The sequence below is a fragment of the Notolepis coatsorum genome (genome assembly GCF_963971535.1).
Source record: "Notolepis coatsorum genome assembly, chromosome: 12".
NCBI lineage: Eukaryota > Metazoa > Chordata > Actinopteri > Aulopiformes > Paralepididae > Notolepis > Notolepis coatsorum.
Window position 1 is genome coordinate 37,390,662 of NC_140176.1, and position 21,751 is coordinate 37,412,412.

Sequence of the window (21,751 nt, forward strand, 5' to 3'; positions counted from 1 at the left end):
AACTCCGCTCTAGAAGCTGTTATTGTGTTCTTGACTGTGCAGGTTGGGATCGATTCACTTTCAGTTCAATCAATTCAGAATGTGGACAGAAATGGCCGTTAGGTCACCGTGAAATGGAGGAGGAGGTGTGAGGTGGTGGAGGAGGAGGTGGTGGAGGAGGAGGTGTGAGGTGAAGGAGGTGTGAGGTGGAGTGAGGTGGAGGAGGAGTGAGGTGAAGGAGGTGTGAGGTGGAGGAGGAGGTGTGAGGTGGAGGAGTGTGAGATGGAGGAGGAGGAGTGAGGTGGAGGAGGAGGTGTGAGGTGAAGGAGGAGGTGTGAGGTGGAGGAGGAGGAGGAGGAGGTGTGAGGTGGAGGAGGAGGTGTGAGGTGAAGGAGTGTGAGGTGGAGGAGGAGTGAGGTGGAGGAGGAGGTGTGAGGTGAAGGAGTGTGAGGTGGAGGAGGAGTGAGGTGGAGGAGGAGGTGTGAGGTGAAGGAGTGTGAGGTGGAGGAGGAGTGAGGTGGAGGAGAGAGGTGTGAGGTGGAGGAGTGTGAGGTGGAGGAGGTGTGAGGTGGAGGAGGAGGAGTGAGGTGGAGGAGGAGGTGTGGGGTGGAGGAGTGTGAGGTGGAGGAGGAGGAGTGAGGTGGAGGAGGAGGTGTGAGGTGGAGGAGTGTGAGGTGGAGGAGGAGGTGTGAGGTGGAGGAGGATGTGTGTGAGGTGGAGGAGGTGTGAGGTGGAGGAGGTGTGTGAGGTGGAGGAGGATGTGTGTGAGGTGGAGGTGGTGTGAGGTGGAGGAGTGTGAGGTGAGGAGGAGGAGGAGGTGTGAGGTGAAGGAGGTGTGAGGGGAGGAGGTGTGAGGTGGAGGAGGTGTGAGGTGGAGGAGGTGTGAGGTGGAGGAGGAGGTGTGAGGTGGAGGTGTGTGAGGTGAAGGAGGAGGTGTGAGGTGGAGGAGGTGTGAGGTGGAGGAGGTGTGAGGTGGAGGAGGTGTGAGGTGGAGGAGGTGTGAGGTGGTGGAGGAGGTGTGAGGTGGAGGTGTGTGAGGTGGAGGAGGTGTGAGGTGGTGGGAGGAGGTGTGAGGTGGAGGAGGTGTGAGGTGGAGGAGGTGTGAGGTGGAGGAGGTGTGAGGTGGAGGAGGTGTGAGGTGGAGGAGGTGTGAGGTGGAGGAGGAGGTGTGTGAGGTGGAAGGTGTGTGGAGGTGAAGGAGGAGGTGTGAGGTGGAGGAGGAGGAGGAGGAGGAGTGTGGAGGTGGAGGAGGAGGTGTGAGGTGGAGGAGGAGGAGGAGGAGGTGTGAGGTGGAGGAGGAGGTTGTGAGAGGTGGAGGAGGAGGTGTGAGGTGGAGGAGTGTGAGGTGGTGGAGGAGGTGTGAGGGTGGTGGAGGAGGTGTGAGGTGGAGGAGGAGTGAGGTGGGAGGAGGAGTGAGGTGGAGGAGGTGTGAGGTGGAGAGTGAGGTGGAGGAGGTGTGAGGTGGAGGAGGAGTGAGGTGGAGGAGGAGGGTGTGAGGTGGAGGAGGTGTGAGGTGGAGGAGTGTGAGGTGGAGGAGGAGGTGTGAGGTGGTGGAGGAGGTGTGAGGTGGAGGAGGTGTGAGGTGGAGGAGTGTGAGGTGGAGGAGGAGGTGTGAGGTGGAGGAGGTGTGAGGTGGAGGAGGATGTGTGAGGTGAAGGAGGTGTGAGGTGGAGGAGGAGGTGTGAGGTGGTGGAGGAGGTGTGGAGGTGGAGGAGGTGTGAGGTGGAGGAGGTGTGAGGTGAATGAGGTGCGAGGTGGAGGAGGAGGTGTGAGGTGGTGGAGGAGGTGTGAGGTGAAGGAGGTGTGAGGTGGAGGAGGAGGTGTGAGGTGGTGGAGGAGGTGTGAGGTGAAGGAGGTGTGAGGTGGAGAGGTGTGAGGTGGAGGAGGAGGTGTGAGGTGGAGGAGGAGGTGTGAGGTGAAGAGGTGTGAGGTGGAGGAGGAGGTGTGAGGTGGTGGAGGAGGTGTGAGGTGGAGGAGGTGTGAGGTGAAGGAGGTGTGAGGTGGAGGAGGTGTGAGGTGGAGGAGGAGGTGTGAGGTGGAGGTGTGTGAGGTGAAGGAGGTGTGAGGTGGAGGAGGAGGTGTGAGGTGGAGGTGTGTGAGGTGAAGGAGGAGGTGTGAGGTGGAGGAGGAGGTGTGAGGTGGAGGAGGAGGTGTGAGGTGGAGGAGGAGGTGTGAGGTGGTAGGAGGAGGTGTGAGGTGGAGGAGGAGGTGTGAGGTGGAGGAGGTGTGAGGTGGAGGAGGAGGAGGTGTGAGGCGGAGGAGGTGTGAGGTGGAGGAGGAGGAGGTGTGAGGTGGAGGAGGAGGTGTGAGGTGGAGGAGGAGGTGTGAGGTGGAGGAGGAGGTGTGAGGTGGAGGAGGTGTGAGGTGGAGGAGGAGGTGTGAGGTGGAGGAGGATGTGTGAGGTGGAGGAGGTGTGAGGTGGAGGAGGAGGTGTGAGGTGGAGGAGGAGGTGTGAGTGTGGAGGAGGAGGTGTGAGGTGAAGGAGGAGGTGTGAGGTGAAGGAGGAGGTGTGAGGTGAAGGAGGAGGTGTGAGGTGAAGGAGGTGTGAGGTGAAGGAGGAGGTGTGAGGTGAAGGAGGAGGTGTGAGGTGAAGGAGGCACCAACCTGGTCTTTCTTCCTCCAGGCTTCCAGCGCCCACTGCTGGAGGTGGTTCCAGGGGAGCTGTGTCTCCAACAGGCCGCTGCTCACTGACCAGGTCTCCACTGAGAGGCAGAGAGGAGATAGAAAGGGGAGGTGTGTCAATGCGTCTCCAAAGCATCAGAGCATGGGCATCAGAGGAAGGGCTGGACTGTATGGAAGAAATGTACACTGCTCAAAGAAATAAAGGGAACACATAATCATTACAATGTAACTCCAAGTCAATCACACTTCTGGGATATCAACCTGTCCATTTAGGAAGCAACACTGATTGTGAATCAATTTCACCTGCTGTTGTGCAAAGAGGAACAGGAGGAGCACTGCCAGAGCCCTACAAACGGACCTCCAGCAGGCCACTAATGTGCATGTTTCTGCTCAAACTGAGAAGCAGACTCCATGAGGGTGGTATGGGGGCCCGACGTCCACAAGTGGGGCTTGTGCTCACAGCCCAACACTGTGCAGCCCGATTGGCATTTGCCAGAGAACACCAGGATTGGCAGATTCGCCATTGGCACCCCCAGTGATATGGACCCTATGCAATTTGCATACAGGACAAACAGGTCCACCGACGACGCGGTCTCCCAGGTACTGCACAGCACCCTCTCGCACCTTGACCGTCAGAAGGGGGGCTATGTGAGACTGTTGTTCATTGACTACAGCTCAGCGTTCAACACCATAGTCCCCACCAGACTGGTGGACAAGCTGATCGAGCTAGGTCTGAGCTCCGCCCTGAGCGCCTGGGTACTGGACTTTCTGAGCGAAAGACCCCAGGCGGTCAGGGTGGGGGGTCAGACCTCCAACACCATCACCCTGAGCATCGGGTCCCCCCAGGGCTGTGTTCTGAGCCCCCTGCTGTACTCACTCTACACACACGACTGTGTGGCCAAGTTCAGCTCCAACTCCATAGTGAAGTTCGCAGATGACACGGTGGTGGTGGGGCTGATCTCGGACAACGACGAGAAGGCCTACCGGGAGGAGGTTGAGGTACTGGAACGCTGGTGCCAGGACAACAGCCTGCTCCTGAACATTGGTAAAACCAAGGAGCTGATCGTGGATTATAGGAGAGGTCAGCAGGAGACACACACACCACTGATGATAAACAGGGCTACCGTGGACAGGGTGAGCAGCTTCAAGTACCTGGGGGTCCACATCTCAGAGGACCTGACATGGTCAACACACATAGTCACAGTAGTAAAGAAGGCGAAACAGCGTCTCTACCACCTGAGACAGTTAAGGAAGTTCAGAGTATCGGGGAAGATACTCCAGTCCTTCTACTCAGGAGCTGTAGAGAGCATCCTGACCGGAAACATCACTGCCTGGTATGGAAACAGCACGGCACAGGACAAGAAGGCCCTACAGAGAGTGGTGCGCTCAGCCGAGCGTACCACGGGTATTGCACTACCTCCCCTGCAGGTTCTATACAACAAGAGGTGCAAATCCAGAGCCTGCAGGATAATGAAAGACCCTCACCACCCCAATAACAGCCTGTTTCAGCTGCTGAGGTCAGGCAGACGCCTGCGAACCCCAGCTACTAGGACAGAGCGGCTTAGGCTCAGCTTCTTCCCCCAGGCCATCAGAGCCATGAACAATGAACATTGAGTGCTCAGAACATTGAACTGTCCACACACAAGCACACATGAACACACACACGACACGCACACTGTGCACGCTCACACACGAGCAGCCACTTAACACTTTAACATGAGCGGGCACACACTCATGTCGCACACACGCACACTTATGGCCAAAGGAAAGGACACTTTAAATTAGAATAACAGGAACAGTGTATTGCACTACCAAAGCTAACTAGCATGTCCCACATGCTCTGTAAATAACTATGTACAGATACCGAGATGTCACTCCATGTTACCTGCTACCTGTTACTGCACAATGTTGTTTCCTTCTTTTGATTCTATTATATGTACCACTGTATTGCACATCGTTGCGGGCAAGACCACCCGCATTTCATTGTATACCTGTATGCCGTGACAATTAAAACTCTTGACTTGACTTGACTTGACTTGACTTGACCCTGTGCTCTTCACGGATGAGGTTTGGCGGTGGATCAGTGATGGTCTGGGGAGGCATATCCTTGGAGGGCCCACAGACCTCCATGTGCTAGCCAGAGGTACCATGACTGCCATTAGGTACCGGGATGAGATCCTCAGACCCATTGTCAGGCCATTATGCTGGTGCAGTGGGCCCTGGGTTCCTTATCATGCATGACAATGCTCAGCGTCATGTGGCTGGAGTGTGCAGTTCCTGCATGACGAAGGCATTGATGCTATGGACTGGCCTGCCCGTTCCTTAGACCTGAATCCAATCGAGCACCTCTGGGACATCATGTCTCATATAGCGGTATTTGATGGTATAGTTTTCCAGTACAAATTACAACGTGATATGTCTTTATCTTGTAATACAATTGTCATGGTCCTATTTCATAAAAAAAATCAATTTTATTTAACTTTTTAATACTTTTTTTTATTAACTTATATACAGTATCTATACATGATTTTACTATACATATATATCGTAGATGACGGTATAGTACAAATCCATACCTTTGCATGGATCCATGATTGTATACTTTCATATTCTGTAAACCTTCCAGCCCTAGGATAGATAACCGGATTCGTGGAGCTCTGAATCTATCAAATCATCTATCAAATCATCTATCAAATCATCTATCAAATCGTCTATCAAATCATCTATCAAATCATCTATCAAATCATCTATCAAATCTCCCTCAACCTCAACCCCAGTCTTTATGATTGTGTTACAACATGCTGAAAGCATATTTTGTTACTGCACTAAGTGCAATAAAAGCCAATAAACAGTATAAATCATTACCTGAGAAATTGCCTTCTCCCCCCTAATAATTACCTAAAAATTATTTGATAAATTACTATTTTATTTATTATCTATATTATTGAAAAAGATGCTTTAAAACCCCAACTCTAGAGCCAGATTAGGGGAGACACAGGTTCTGGCGGGGTTCAATCCCATGCCAGGGGGGGGTCTTAACCACTACACCATCTCTGGGCTCACAAACCTTACCTTTCACAGAGCTGTCCTGTTTGACCTGTGACCCCCTCATATTGACTTCACGCAAGCGGAACAGAAGTGATATCATTGTCACCGCGGGCAACACCGCCAGCGCGCTGACCACCCCCGTCGTCAAGGAAACGGCCGACACATCGACGAGGCCCAACTCCAAGGCATACTGTAAACAAATGAGCAGTGCCTTCTGGGTAACGCCGTTCAGAATTGTACTGAGTGCATAATGAGATGCGGTGCACTGAGGGAGATTTGGATTTCTAGTAGCAAACGTAACACAATAGACCACTGCAACACTTCCGGCATTTTCAGCTCATGGGAGAGCGCAGGGGGATAAAATGAAGGAATGTTGATAAGAGCCTTGACGTAAGTGGTTGTAGCTATGGCTGTGGGGGTGCTGGAGACATGATCCAATATACCCTTTTATACGCATGAATCTCCTGAACATGGAGAGACCAATCTCAAGCTGAGCTATAGTCACTTTTCTGCACATACTCCTCAACCGGCTCATGCACAGATTGCCCAGGGAGTGTGTCTGGACAATCCCGAGAGACTCCCTGGGCAATCTGCGCATGTGGAGTTCGGGGAGTAGGTGCGGAAAAGTGACTATAGCTCGGCTGGGAAAGTGCCAATCGACTTTAGATTGGTCTCTCCGTGTTCAGGGGACTCAGGCGTATAAAAAAAGGTATATTGGATCATGTCTCCAGCACCCCCACAGCCGTAGCTACAACCACTTACGTCAAGGCTCTCATCAACATTCCTTCATTTTATTCCCCCGCACTCTCCTCCATGAGCTCCATGTAACGCGGAAGTGCAGTGGTCTATATTTGTAACTTTGAACTTACTGTGTCATCCATTTGTGATATCAGTATGGCATTTGCACTGGTGTAACCCAGCAGTAGCAGCAGACAGGTGCTGAGGCGCTGGGTGTGTGTGAAGCAACTCGGGGAAGGATGACTGTACACAGAGAGCCAGAGGTGGAGGTCAGGCAGGTGGTCGCATATCTTCAGGTGCAGCAACTGTGCAAACCGTTAGAGAAATACACAGTGGGTCACTGACTACCATAATGTCATACCGGTATGTACTATTATATTACATCAGTGGCTCAGGAGGTAGAACGGTCATCTGGTAATCGGAAGGTTCCCGGTTCGATTCCCACTCCTCCCAGGCAGCGGAGAGTAGAGTTAGGCAAATATCTCAATTTAGCCAAAAATATGATTTAGGCAATTATGCTATGAGGCTAACGATAATGTGTTCCTATGCTTTGTTAGCTAAGAGTTCCACGTTAGTCGGTATAGCTACTTAATCATCACCTGTGTTCCCAGAAATACTACTCAGGACAGAAACCATTTGACTGAAACATGATCGATTTAAAGGTGCTATAGATTAGATGCCATTCAGCAACTAAATGTCACACTAGATCATGTATCACATCGGGTGCGTTCCACGTGGGGAAATGGGAAGTAGGGAGGGGATACATGCACGCACGTAAACAACAACATTTATTTTGGACCTGCCACATGTTCTTAAATGAAACATTTCATTAATCAATGATTTCTGGGCAACACTTTTATTCTGCACCTTTCTAAAAGCTCTGTGGGTGTATTGTATAGCACCTTAATAGGATGTATTTGGTGTGTGTAGAATATAAAACATCGAGACTACAATGGCGTGCACGTGTGGTGATTTACCTGGATGAACCGTAACCCCCGAGTGCACACCCTCAGCCTTCTCTCCACCTGGCCGTCACTCTTGTCCCCAGCCAACCAGCATTGGCCGAGGAACAACCAAGTCCGCCCCTCCACATGTCCTCCGACCACCTACATGCAAAATAAAAAAAAATATGACCTGACCTGACACGACCTCCCACGTCGTTTGATCAATGATTGTTTTTGTTTTGTTTTGTATAAAAGGATTCATTCATTCAAACTAAGACTGTCAATCGATTAAAATATGATTAATCGCATGATTGTCCATAGTTAACTCGGGATTAATCGCAAATGAATCGCATATTTTTTATCTGTTCTAAATCTACCTTAAACGGATATTTTTCAAGTTTTAATACTCTTATCAACATGAGAGTCAACAAATGCTTGCTTTATGCAGCCATTTAACACAAAAGGATGACCCTCATGCATTGCAAATTTGCATCAAATTCAATACAGATTGTTGCACAAAATAACTTAATAATAATTTAAAAGAATGAATAAAGTGTGCATGAAATAATAGGGGAAAGAAAACGTTAGGAACTTGTTACATTCACCCACACAAGGGCTGAGGACTCACACGCCCCCCTCTTTCTCTCTCACACACACACTCTCCCACCTCTCTTTCTCTCTTGCCCCTTCCTCATCTCTCTCACCCCCCTCTCTCTCTCTCACACACACACACACACACACACACACACACACACACACACACACACACACACACACACACACACACACACACACACACACACACTTTGAGTCAGAAACAGACATAGTATCAATGAGAGTATCAATAATACACCTGAGTGAAGTCTAGTAAAAAAAAAAAAAAACATAAAAAAGTTTTATTTAATTTTTTATAAAAAAAAAGAATAAACGTTAATCTTGCGTTAAAAAAATAGTGCCGTTAAAAGAATTGTGCGTTAACGCATTAATAACGTGTTAACTTTGACAGCCTTTATTTATTTATTTATTTTTATTATTTTTCTCCCATCCCAATTTAGCAATTTAGTATTGAACGTTGCTCGCATATGCCCCCCACTGGCCGGTTGTAGGGAGGATAGAAGCCTTGCATCACATGTCTCCTCCGATACATGTGGAAGCAGCCTGTCACATCTTTTCACCTGCCAGCGCGGACTCTCATTGGCGAGGTGTAACATATGGGAGGCTCACACTACCCCCTCCATTTTCCTGTCTCTGCTGTGCAGGCGTCCCCCAACCGACCTGTAGGAGTCGCTGTCCACAACGTCCAGATTACCACCCATCGACTTCCACCCGATAACTCTGCCAATTGAGTTAGTATGATGGCCACCCCAAGCCGGAGGCAACGCCGACAGCCGGAGTCGAACCCGGTGTCTCATGTGTTGGTGACGAGCGCAATGTCCGCTGCGCCACCCAGCCGCCTAACTTTGACAGCCTTAATTCAAACCTTTATTCATTCTCGAAAGGACAATTGAGGTCACCCTCATTTTCAGTGTCATCAAGACTTTATATAAATGTTCTTCTACAATATAATAATAATAAATATGAATAACTATCTATATAGCACTTTTCACACATCCTGCAGTCCAAAGTGCCCCGCAGCAATTAGTATAAAATGAACATGGGCATAAAATCAGCACACAGTTGACAGAATAAAAACAAGCATGTCATGACAGAAGGAAGACACAAACAGCCTGCATGCCACTCACACCACCATGCACGGCGACGGGAATGCCACCCCCGCTTTTCCCGATTGGAAAAGCAAATATTATATTATGAGAGGGGGAAAAGACTAGCACACACATGCACGCGCACACACACACACACACACACAAATAAAAAACCAGGCCTTACCTCAGACACCTCCACGTGTTTAAGGTACCATGTTGGGGAAGCTCCGAAGTTGTCGTGCCAGAGGTGGATTCCCCACAGTGAGCCAAGGTCATCTGGTGTACTGGGTGGGAGGACCATGAGGACCAGAGCTTAGCTACCAAAATGAACTGATTAAGACACTTGGACAATTGGACTAATAATGCATTCAGTCATTTGGACGGAGTTGTTAAAACTCACTCCACTCAAATCAATAGAGTTATATTTCACTCTATTCAAATCAAATTTAAAGTGACGTGGCTGGGATAAATGTGCCAGTCAGTCAGCCAAAACAAATTCCTGGACCAAGGTCGAAACAGGGAGCTGCTGGAGTCGAAGGCCCTCTGGGAGATAAGAGTGGCAAGCGGCTTCCCCACCCCCAGCCCCCTCCCCCCACCCCCCCTCCTACGTGTATGGCCCAGCGCCTCACGTTGGTGATGGCAGCTAACTCGTATGCGTGCTGGAGGGGGGAGCCAAGGCTGTCTCGTCAACCCCCAACCCTTTCACTACCACACTACAGAATGTTAACCTTTCCCTATCACACTACAGAAGGTTAACCCTTTCATATCACTACCACACTACCCATTTTTCTGATATTTTTTTCTGGGATGTTGAATTTATACTGATATTGCATTGGGGGGAAAAGAACAACATTCAGCGAAAATCATGACGAATCATGTCTACCTGAGTAAAAAAGTGTCTCTGGAGTTCCTCCTGAACAGACTGCATCCTGGGATGTGTAGTTCTCTGGTCTGCGAAGTCCCGTAGTCTCCGTAGAGCACGATGTAAGCCTAATGAACACACATCAAGGATTTCATTTCAAAACACCATTAATCAGTTATGGACTCTTTTATAAGAAAATATCTTAAAGCGATAATGTGTAATTGTGGCATCAGACCAGACTGGGAGACTAGCATATTGAGTTGAGTTACATATGGGCTTGATTCTACACACTGATTACCATTATGTCAAGTGTGGCAACTGGCTAAGGAGTTTGCACACGACACAAGCTTGTAAGACAACATTGTGAACGAGAATGAGAAGTATAGTGTTACTTTGAAAGTAGCAAGCCTTGGCGGCTGAGTGGCGCAGTGGGCAAGGCGCTCGCCACTAACGCAGGGGATGCTGGTATCGAGCCCAGCTCTCTGCGTTGCTACCGGCTTGGCCGGCCGTCATACTAACACAATTGGCAGTGTTAGAGGGTGGGAAAGCCGGTGGGTGGGGATTGGACGTTGTGGACAGCGACTCCTACAGGTCGGTTGGGTGACGCCGGTACGGCGGAAACAGGAAGTATCGGGGGCAGCGTGAGCCTCCCACTCGTTACTCCTCGCCACTGAGAGTTAGAGCTGTTGCGGTGAAAAGATGCGACAGGCTGCCTCCTCGTGTACCAGAGGGGACACGTGATGCAAGGCTTCTATCCTCACTACAGCTGACCAGTGGGAGGCATAGTCTAGCAACGTTCAAGACAGGGGAGGGAAGAATTGGAAACACGAAATTGGGATGGGAGAAAAAGTGGATAAAAAAAAAGAAAATAGCAAGCCTTGAGGGGGGCGGAACCGGCGTCATGGAGTAAGACGTGTTTCTAGACCGCTCCCGGACTTTTATAACTAACACATTCGTTAACCCACTAGTCTTTTATTTTACTTAACATTTTTATTGGAAAACAACAACTTAACAACTTTATCACAAAAATTACCAGCAAACGGGCAGCTGGACGAGGCAGGACAACGTCGACGCTTGACAAAACGCAAATACGCTTGCTATGTGAGGATACGGGCACAGCTGGTGCAGAACTTAGTGTGGCTAGCTTATCGGCTATCAGACGGCTAATTGAGGAGATAATGGAGGAGCAGTTCACTTTGAGAAGTACACACATAGTCGGTACCAGCTGAGATAGAGGCAGCGGCTGGACCAGTGAGGGAGAAGATGGAAATAATTCATGCAGAAACATCTAGCAATTCTAGAGAGATTATCCTGCTAACGGAAGAAGCTACCCGACAGAGCGGACGTTTACAGAGCATAGAGAAGGAAATGGCCGACAAGCAGGCCGAATTGAGCAAGATCCAAGCTAAGCTCAATGAAGTTCAATCACGAGAAAGACGTTTTTAATATAAGAATCTTTGGCGTGCCAGAAGACAGTGAAGGAAATCGTCCTTCCGACTTCATTTCCGGTTTGTTACAGGAGATCCTGGGAAATAATTAGCTTGATAAGCCACCGGAATGTGATATGGCACATAGAATCGGCACCGTGAAACCCCCGGAGGGACCAGAGGCCGAAGGTCATCATTGCCAGGATCCACAGACTGCAAGTAAAGGAACTGATTATTCGTGAGGCCAGATCCCGGAGGGGGAAACTACTTTACAAGAACAACAGCATCGCCATATATGAGGATTACACGCCAGAAATACTGGCGCAGAGGGGTGAATACAAAGAGGCCATGTCAAAGCTTTGGAATTTGGGATGCCGACCAATGCTACTTTTTCCGGTTAAAGGTGAAGTACGAGGAAAGGAGAAGGATATGGTACTTGAAGGAGAGGCGTGTTGGTTCGGAGGCTGGTGAGGGTAATGGCTAACAACATGGGCACTGGGCTGGGCTACACAGAACTGAGCTAAGCTGGCTAACAAAACTTTGGAACAAAACCTTGGACATTTTGTAGTACCGGACTGACCTAAGTGATAAACTCATGATATTGACAATTGTGTGACATTGTGCAGACCAGTACGTTTCCCCCCCCCCCCCCCTCTTGTCCAGTGGCGAATCATCCTGGAAGCCAAGGGAAGCCAGGCTTCCCCATTATTAAAATATGAATTAATATGAAATATAAAAATAAATAAAAAATATATATATTTTTTATATAGTTTACAATAATAATAAAAAATCATTATTTTTCATCTCTGTGTTATAATTTTTTTTTTGAAATGTCTCCCTCTTCTCCTCACTCTCTCTAACACACTGTCAGACTCACTGAGCAGAGGCAGTGACTCTGCTCACTGCAGCAGAGGAGGCAGAGGGGAGGTGTCTTTCTCTAGCATCCACCATGTGATTCATGCTTGTGCAAAACCAATAATAGCCAATAAGATTCGAGCTTAGTAAAGCGCTTCCCACACCTTAAAACGGGTCCGTCAGCAAACTAAGTACTCTAGCCTCTGCACATTTGCCGCCCTGGAGGTGTGGGAAGCGCTTTACTAAGCTCGAATCTTATTAAATCTAGCCCATAGTAGTTAGCTGTATGTTTACACTTGAAATGTGTATTTTTATTTAGTGTGCATTTTTATTTTGTCACAATATTATTTGGCTTAAATATATATATATATATATATTTTTTTTAAAGTTTTTAATAAAAAAAAAAATTGGCATCCCCTGTTATTTTACCCACGCGACGCCACTGCTCTTGTCATGGAATTACTGTAACACAACATTATGCTTACTTTTGAAGTATGCATTGATGTGTTAATTTCACTGGATGCATTCAACAAGGCATTCTAAATGTAAACATTATCTGTGCATCTCCCCTTTTCTTCTCTCTCTCCCTCTGGTTCTCACTCTCCCGTTCTCTTTTTCCCTCTCTCTCTTTCCTTCTCTCTCCCTTATTTATTGTAATTTTCCTTGTATACTATTGCTACTGTAATTTTTTATTTGTTTTACTTGTATGCACGTACAAGTAAAACCTTGTTTTTGTTGCAGTCTGTCAGTGATGTGGGGGAGGGGGAGGGAACTGTTCACAAGCCTGATGGCCTCTGAGTAGAAACAATTTGTCAGTCTCGTGGTCCTGGATGTCTGACCAGATAGCGTCTGCCTCATGGCAGGAGAGAGAACAGTAATATCATAGTGTAGTGTTTCACCTCCTCTACCACTGCACACCAATGTTTACAGGCTGCCATTCTGTGTAAGGCCCATACTGATTTGAGAATTATTTACACTTGCACAGTGCATGACTCACAGGTGTAAATGACCAACGACAACTGCAGATGGAATGTTCAAAAGATGAAAGAAAGCCAAAAGATGCGTCGGACATTTTGAGACGCTCCGGACCTTGGACCACTCACAAATGTAGGCCTACTATAGATTTGAACGGATAAAAAAAAACGCAGTTCTATCACTTCAAGCTGTACGGTATCTACCTTGGCGGTCATGTTGACCGCGGAGTGGAGACCAGTGTGGATGGTGACGGCGTAGAGGTGGGGGTCTGACGGGGGGTTGTCAGGAAGATAATGGACATGGGCGTTCCTCTCAGAGACCGTATCAGCTCTCCTACACAGGGCCAGTCCCAGAGAGTACAGACACACACACACCACCAACACACCGACCACGGTGAAGTCTCTGTTCAGGCTGAGGTTATTGGAGGTGGGGGGGGAGAGAGAGAGAGAGAGAGAGAGAGAGAGAGAGAGAGAGAGAGAGAGAGAGAGAAGAGAGAGAGAGAGAGAGAGAGAGAGAAAGAGCAAGCAAGAGTAAGAGAGAGAGAGAGAGAGAGACAGACAGACAGACAGACAGACAGACAGACAGACAGACAGGCAGAGGGACGGAGAGAGAGGGAGAGCAAGAGGTAGAGAGAAAGAGAGAGAACAAGAGGGAATTAATGAATGAATGAAAACTTTATTTAACAGATTGCAGAATGGGTACAATACAGTACAGCTCAATACACACAATTGTTAAGGGGATGCAGACCAGAGAAAGACGTTTGTCTTGTTTACATCAGGGTCCCCCATTTTCAATTCATAGTGGAAAATAGAGAGAGAGAAAGAGAGAGAGAGAGAGAGAGAGAGAGAGAGAGAGAGAGAGAGAGAGAGAGAGAGAGAGAGAGAGAGAGAGAGAGAGACAGAGACAGAGAGAGACAAGTAATATTGTAAGAGAGTATAGGGGAGTATTTTCTGAATTTCTCCAAGGGGATCAATAAGGAATATGTTATAGTGTGGATGCTGTGGCACTTCATTGATACGATATTGGTTTATTCAATGAATACAAAATCCTTCAGAAATAACAGTTTACACATGAAAGGAGTGTCATTGTAATAGACTGCTTAGCCCCGTCTCGCCATGCATAGTCTATAACCCCCCCCCCCCCACCCCCACCATGCCTAAACTGTTTGATAGAATAGTTGAAGCTTTTAAAGGTTGTCAACATTTCTTTACCATTTATATTCTTTACTGTTGTATATCCTACACATATGTTAAAAAGAGCCCAATCCTGATGAGGAGAAGTCACCTTAGGAACTGGTCCAGATCTGCTGAGTCATGGCTGCCCTCGATCTTCTGTTGGACAACAGTCAGTGTCCTCAACTGGTTACAGCTGAGGGGAAATACAAGGGTGATAGAGTTTATACTTAACATAAGATAAGATAAGACAGGTGTGTAGGGGCAGCTGGGTAGTGCAGAGGTCTGAGGTCATCAGTGCGGAGACTCGATTCCCCCTGTCACTCGATACCTCCGGCGTGGTCGTCCCTACGGGAAGCCGATGAGGTACAAGTCCTGGTCGTTACAATAGCGACTCCTACTGGTCGTTCATTTCTGCCGATTCACCACTGCCATTGTCTTCTAGTTTATTGGAAAATGTGTCTTAAACACCACGTAATCACCCCATCTAACTAAAATGCACTGCCAAAATTGTGTCACTTGTTTTCTGAAAGTCCTTTGTGCCATTGTGATATAATACAGTATCTGAGGAAGAGTTCCTCTTCTTCCTTTTTAGAAAATGTATTAAGGCACAATAGAGCAGCCTTTCAAGAAAGAAAAAAAAATAATATAATAATAAATGCACCTCAGATGTTAGCATGGTGTAGTGAAGGTTAACCTTCAGTCGTGTGGTAGTGAAAGGGTTAACCTTCGGTCGTGTGGTAGTAAAAGGTTAACTTTCTGTAGTGTGGTAGTTAAAGGTTAACCTTCGGTCGTGTGGTAGTAAAAGGTTAACCTTCTGTAGTGTGGTAGTGAAGGGTTAACCTTCTGTAGTGTGGTAGTGAAGGGTTAACCTTCTGTAGTGTCAGTGTGGTAGTGAAAGGTTAACCTTCTGAAGGCAAGAATGACTGGTATGGTCCTTTAAGTTTGGGGTGAGAGTTATGGTTTAGCATATATTGGTAATGGATTTGTTTTTATTTTCATTTAACCAGGTAAAAATCTCTTCTCAGCTCATACAAGTATTGCAGCTCAAAGTGCTTCACAGCAGTAAAGAAGAGAGGCATAAAATTAGCAAAGAAATTGGCAGATCAAGAGTAATGCATAAAGTGCAGACATAAAATTTGACATAAAATAAGCATAACATTAGCATATAATTGACAGCAGCAAAATAGACAAAGTCAAGGTAAGACATTAAACATTAAATCACATAGTTTCTCATATTAGGATAGTTGACCTATGAGTATGTGACCTGTCTCTTACCTGCAGATGACTGCAGCAGTCGTCCCTTCTTGCTGCGGTGTACAGCCATGGGGTGTCCAAGCTCCCTGGTGGCGGTCCCAGGAAAGACACTGGCTGGTCTCCAGGGTGAGGCTGTAGCGGAGGTGTTGGCTCAGGTAGCTGTGTCTGTCAGGCTTCCTGTAGGCAGCGTTCAGCAGGGCCAGGTGAGCCACGCCCGCAGCTGTTCTCATGGAAATAACGTTAGAGCTGACAGGGCAATAATGGCCTTTCTGATCCCACATACTGCATACACGATAAGATAAGATAAGATAAGATACGATACGATAAGATAAGATACGATACGACAAGATAAGATAAGATTTATTGATCGGCTTGGGAAAATTCAGGCATCATATAGAAGCATGGGGGAGTGGGGGGGGGTACAGGTATGGGCAGGGTAATAGTAGAAGACATAAATATAGGCAATACTAGGGCGCCCAAGTGGCGAACCACGTAACGCGCTGCGTCACGGCACGGCCGACCCGGGTTCGATTCCCGGACCCGGCGTTCTTTGCCGAATGTCTTCCCCTGCTCTGTCTCCCATTCTTCCTCTCTCTCTCTCTACCAGACTGCCCGATAGAAAAAAAAAAAAAAAAAAAATCTACCAAAAACACACCAAAAAATATATATATATATATATATATATATATATATATATATATATATATATATATATATATATATATATATAGGCAATACAATTATAGTACAGTAAAAGTAAAAGGTCAAATGCGTCAACTAACTTTTCTTGTCAACTAGAATAATCTTTTAGTAGATCTCAGGAGGAGAATCAGAGAGGTTCTGACCATTGAGGTAGGAAGGAGGCAGAGTGATGCGAGCGGTGCTGCCCTCCCATTGGTGAATCCTGTGGAGATGGTACAGGCTGGGGTTGGGCCTCTCGAACATCCTGACACAACAAATACACAACATCACATCCCCTCTGGATTAGTCTATGGCTTCTCCAATTGAAAACAAGGCAAGGAAACCTGTGGTTTCAACAGCTTTCTCTGGGACAACTCATTGGGGATTGCCGATACTAGACATCCGTGGAATTAAATAATTATAATGATAATTAATACGACAATATTTGTATAATTAATAATTACGTTTTGCATTTATAGTCCTGTCTCAATGAGGCATTGTGAGCATTACACACACACACACTGCAAACTAAATAAATAAGAACTAAACCAATCGCTGCAGATATAGCTACTAGTGGAATATACTGTATTAATATGCCATATACTGTCTTCTTCTCTATGATATTATTTATTGTTGGTTTGATAATAAATACAACAATATTTGTATAATTAATAATTACGTTTTGCATTTATAGTCCTGACTCAATGGGGCATTGTGACTTGTGAGCATTACACACACACATTGCAAACTAAATAAATAAGAACTAAACTGATCGCTGCGGATATAGCTACTGTATAGTGGAATATACTGTATTAATATGCCATATACTGTCTTCTTCTCTATGATATTATTTATTGTTGGTTTGATGTATTCCTTCCTATTGCTAAACTAAATAAATGCGTTAGTGAGGCAACCTCAGCGCACGAGCACACACACACACGCGTACTGTATATATACGTGCGAAATGAATAGTTCCAGCAGTAGGCTTCTATTATTCAAATTACTTGTTTTATTAGGTATTATAGTATTAAGTCCTACTGTAGAACATGACATATTAGCATGACATCTCAAGTAATGTCAATACTGAACGACTGCATGATTGGCTCTTGACATGGCTCTACAGACATCTATGGAATTAAATAATTATAATGATAATAATTGTGATCAGTCGCAAATCAGTTCAGCTCTACCTGTTGAATACAAGGATCAACACAGCAGAGATGGAACGGAAGACCCTCTCACCTCCTTATAATGAGCTGGCGGGCGTGTCTGTATGCAAATGAGGAAAAACGTGAACATGCCTGGAGATGTGAATGAGTGACGTTAGTTCATTCAGCGGAGCACAGCTCAGAAAATTTTGCTCATTTACAAAGACTATTTTTACTTTTGTGTTTATATTGTCTATTTATATTTTTTTATATACACCGTGGGAATGGGGGGGGCGCAATTTCACATTTCTGTATGTCTTGCACAAATAGAAGTTTTACAAAAAAGTTGACTTTGACTTTTACTTTGATAATCAGCTGCTGTTGTCATTGTCGTCCATAACTATGAACCAACTACACAAGTCACCGTGATTCAGGCGGCTGGGTGGTGCAGCGGACATTGCGCTTGTCACAAACGCAAGAGACACCGGGTTCGACTCCAGCTGTCTGCGTTTTCTCCGGCTTGGGCCAGTCGTCATACTAACGCAATTGGCGGGTGGAAGTCGATGGGTGGTAATCTGGACGTTGTGGACAGCGACTCCTACAGGTCGGTTAGGGACGCCTGCACAGCAGAGACAGGAAATGGCAGGGGTAGTGTGAGCCTCCTACACGTTACACCTCGCCAATGAGAGTCCGCGCTGGCAGGTGAAAAGATGTGACAGGCTGCCTCCTCGTGTATCGGAGGGGACACGTGATGCAAGGCTTCTATCCTCCCTACAACCGGCCAGTGGGGGGCATATGCGAGCAACGTTCAAGACAAGGGAGGGGAGAATTGGCACAGCAGGTCATTGGGATGGGAGAAAAAATTGAAAAAGAGGAGAAAAAGTGGATACAAAAAAAAATCACCGTGATTCTACCTGAAGAGGAGCATTATGGGAAAGGTCTTGTTGGGTGGCCTGGAGAACACCACGGTGAACTGGATGGCCTGCTGCAAGTGCTGCTGGGTAATGTTGAAGTGGTGGTAGTTGATCTGACTGCGCATGAGGATGTATTCCTTCTCCAAACTCTGCTGTGGTACAGAGAGGTGATTACACGTCACATTCAATAACCGTACTGTCAATAACTTACTGTACTTTATTCAGCACCAAATTCCCCTTTAGAGATAAACAGACAATCACATCACAAACTGAAAACCCACAGAGAATCCTTCCGAAAGAAGGGAATTTAGTCATTTAAACTCCCAGCTGGACTTAATTTCCCTCACGGAGAAGTATCATGGTATTTCAAAAAAGATATCATGGTATTTCAGAAAAGATATCATGGTATTTCAAAAAAGATATCATGGTATTTCAAAAAAGATATCATGGTATTTCAAAAAAGATATCATGGTATTTCAAAAAAGATATCATAGTATTTCCTGTGTTTGGTAGTGGACCAAAAGATGATAGAAATACCTATTATTCACTCTACATATCCTACTCTTACTAGTACGCTGCTGGCCATAGTAGTCATACTGTCACTCCACTCAAATCAATAGAGTTATAATTCACTCGACTCAAAATCAAATTTAAATGGACGTGGATGGAAGGAATGTTGCCAGCCAGTCAAAACAAATTCCAGACGACTCACCAAGGACAAACCAGAGAGCTGCTGATAAGACTTTGCAGTGAGACCCACCCCCCCTCCCTCCCGCGGATGCTCGCGCCAAATATGGCAGCGGAGCTACTGTGGCTGGGGGGAGCCACCAGGATGTTGCTGTTTCGCCCTCCCACCCCCCAGCCCCCCCCCCCCCCCCCCCGGGTGCTCCGTGCCAAACATGGCAGCGGTAATACGCATACGTCTCAAAGAGTCCTGCATGTATCAACATATGCGCATGTTGGTGAATTTATGACTGTGTGCCATTATTACTTTCAAATGTAATAATTGTGGAATATTACTATAATGAGCTGTATGTGTATGAACCAAGCATCCTTTGTGAAGCACTTTGGTTGACAAGTGTCATGTTTAAATGTGCTATATAAATAAATTTGATTGATTGATTGATTGATTGATTGTCTTTATTTATTATACTACAACTCTGTACATACATCTGATTAGCACTACACTCAGTAGTACTAATGTATATATTTTATACCCAGTTTAACCACATGTACATTGTATATTACTATTGCAGTGACTGTAATGCTACATTTGCACTCTAGATGCTGTAGTTGTATAATGACAATACATTTTAATCTAATCTAATCTAATCTAATCGGTATCATGGTTTAAATGACATACCAATGTAAAACTGACATTACCATCAAACGACCATGATACTTTTCGGTAATACCGATGTCAGTCCTTCAATGGTAATAAATTCAACTTCATCTGTCGTCTGGATACCTGATCTTCTAATTATAATGGTTCATTTGAGTCACAGCCAGTGTTGTAGTACTCGAGTCCAGGACTCGTGACTCGACTTGGACTTGAGCACCGATGACTCGGACTTGGACTTGGACTCGAGCATTGACTGCATTCGGACTCGGAAGGTGCAGACGAGGACTCAGACTTGTTCATTGATAAATAAAAAATGTGATTTCTTTATTTTTTTTGTAATAGGCCCTAATCATTTGGCATAAGATATTGATGGCTATATTAATACTGTAACATTATTTAATTGATTTAGTGTTTCGACTCGGACTCGAGACTCAACTCAGACTCCAGATTTAGTGTCTCGACTACAACACTGGTCACAGCATGTCCTTTATTGAGCGGTAGGACTCTGTAGCCAGGTGCTGCAGAACCACAGTAAGGAACTCTGTAGCCAGGTGTTACAGAACCACAGTAAGGAACTCTGTAGCCAGGTGTTACAGAACCACAGTAAGGAACTCTGTAGCCAGGTGTTACAGAACCACAGTAAGGAACTCTGTAGCCAGGTGTTACAGAACCACAGTAAGGAACTCTGTAGCCAGGTGTTACATAACCACAGTAAGGAACTCTGTAGCCAGGTGTTACAGAACCACAGTAAGGAACTCTGTAGCCAGGTGTTACAGCCAGGTGTTACAGAACCACAGTAAGGAACTCTGTAGCCAGGTGTTATAGGTGGCTCCTTACATTTCTGGGTGTTTGTTGGAACTGGATGCTGATTGGCTGGGGGAGGGAGCGCACTGGGATCTCCCTCCTTGTGCTGCAGTTGTAGAGACTCAGGTCAACCACTGGACCGCTCAGCTGGGGAGAGGGAGAGAGAGAGAGAGAGAGAGAGAGAGAGAGAGAGAGAGAGAGAGAGAGAGAGAGAGAGAGAGACAATACAGGCTAGAACACTGCTTAACAGCACATAACAGCATACAACACACCTAACACACCTAATATACCTAACACACCTAATATACCTAACACACCTAAGACACCTAACACACCAAACACACCTAACACACCTACAGTAACACACCTAATATACCTAACACACCAAACACACCTAACACACCTACAGTAACGCACCTAATATACCAAACACACCTAACACACCTAACACAGGAAACACACCTAACACAGCTAATATACCTAACACACCTAACACACCTAACACACCTAACACACCAAACACACCTAACACACCTAACACACCTAACACACCTAACACACCTAACACACCAAACACACCTAACACACCTAACACACCTAATATACCAAACACACCTAATCGTGGGAGGACAAATGGTAGTTGAAATGTAAAGTCGGTTCATCGCCCGGCCCTGCTTGAGACTAGTTACTAGTTACTAGTTACTAGTTACAAGTTACCACTCCGACCTCCTCACCTGCTCGGGCGCGGCGGCCCAGGGGTGGGGGTTCTGAGGGAAGACGGTCAGCTGACTGAGCAGACACGGCCGCTGTGCTCCGGAACCCAGGAGGAGCCGGTCCAGGGAGGGGGGCAGCCGGAAGGCGGTGGAGCCGTCGCTGATGGCCGAGGAGGACAGTCCTCCGCGGTGCCGCCTGGTGTGCAGCGCCACGCCGCCAGTGACCAGGCTGTGCTGCTGGAGCACCTCGTCAGACAGGAGGAACCTCTGAGAGGGACGTCAGACAGAAGGGGGAGGGAGGGAGACACGGAGAGAGACAGAGGGAGAGGGACGTCAGACAGAAGGGGGAGGGAGAGAGACACGGAGAGAGACAGAGGGAGAGGGACGTCAGACAGAAGGGGGAGGGAGAGAGACATGGAGAGAGACACGGAGAGAGAGGGACGTCAGACAGAAGGGGGAGGAGAGCGAGACACGGAGAGAGACAGAGGGAGAGGGACGTCAGACAGAAGGGGGAGGAGAGCGAGACACGGAGAGAGACAGAGGGAGAGGGACGTCAGACAGAAGGGG

General features: G+C 46.8%; 1 protein-coding gene across 1 annotated transcript in view; it reads right to left on the minus strand.

The window, feature by feature from the left end:
• The window catches only part of pkd1l1 (polycystin 1 like 1, transient receptor potential channel interacting), a gene marked incomplete at both ends in the record, with an annotated part of 135,077 nt that overhangs the window by 33,774 nt on the left and 79,552 nt on the right, over positions 1-21,751 (minus strand). Inside the window, 12 exon segments of the mRNA XM_084325804.1 lie at positions 2,584-2,681; positions 5,674-5,839; positions 6,519-6,692; positions 9,219-9,318; positions 9,918-10,024; positions 13,357-13,486; positions 14,438-14,521; positions 15,604-15,802; positions 16,428-16,528; positions 18,326-18,477; positions 20,505-20,618; positions 21,206-21,451. Of these exon segments, the coding sequence (XP_084181930.1) occupies positions 2,584-2,681; positions 5,674-5,839; positions 6,519-6,692; positions 9,219-9,318; positions 9,918-10,024; positions 13,357-13,486; positions 14,438-14,521; positions 15,604-15,802; positions 16,428-16,528; positions 18,326-18,477; positions 20,505-20,618; positions 21,206-21,451 (1,671 nt within the window).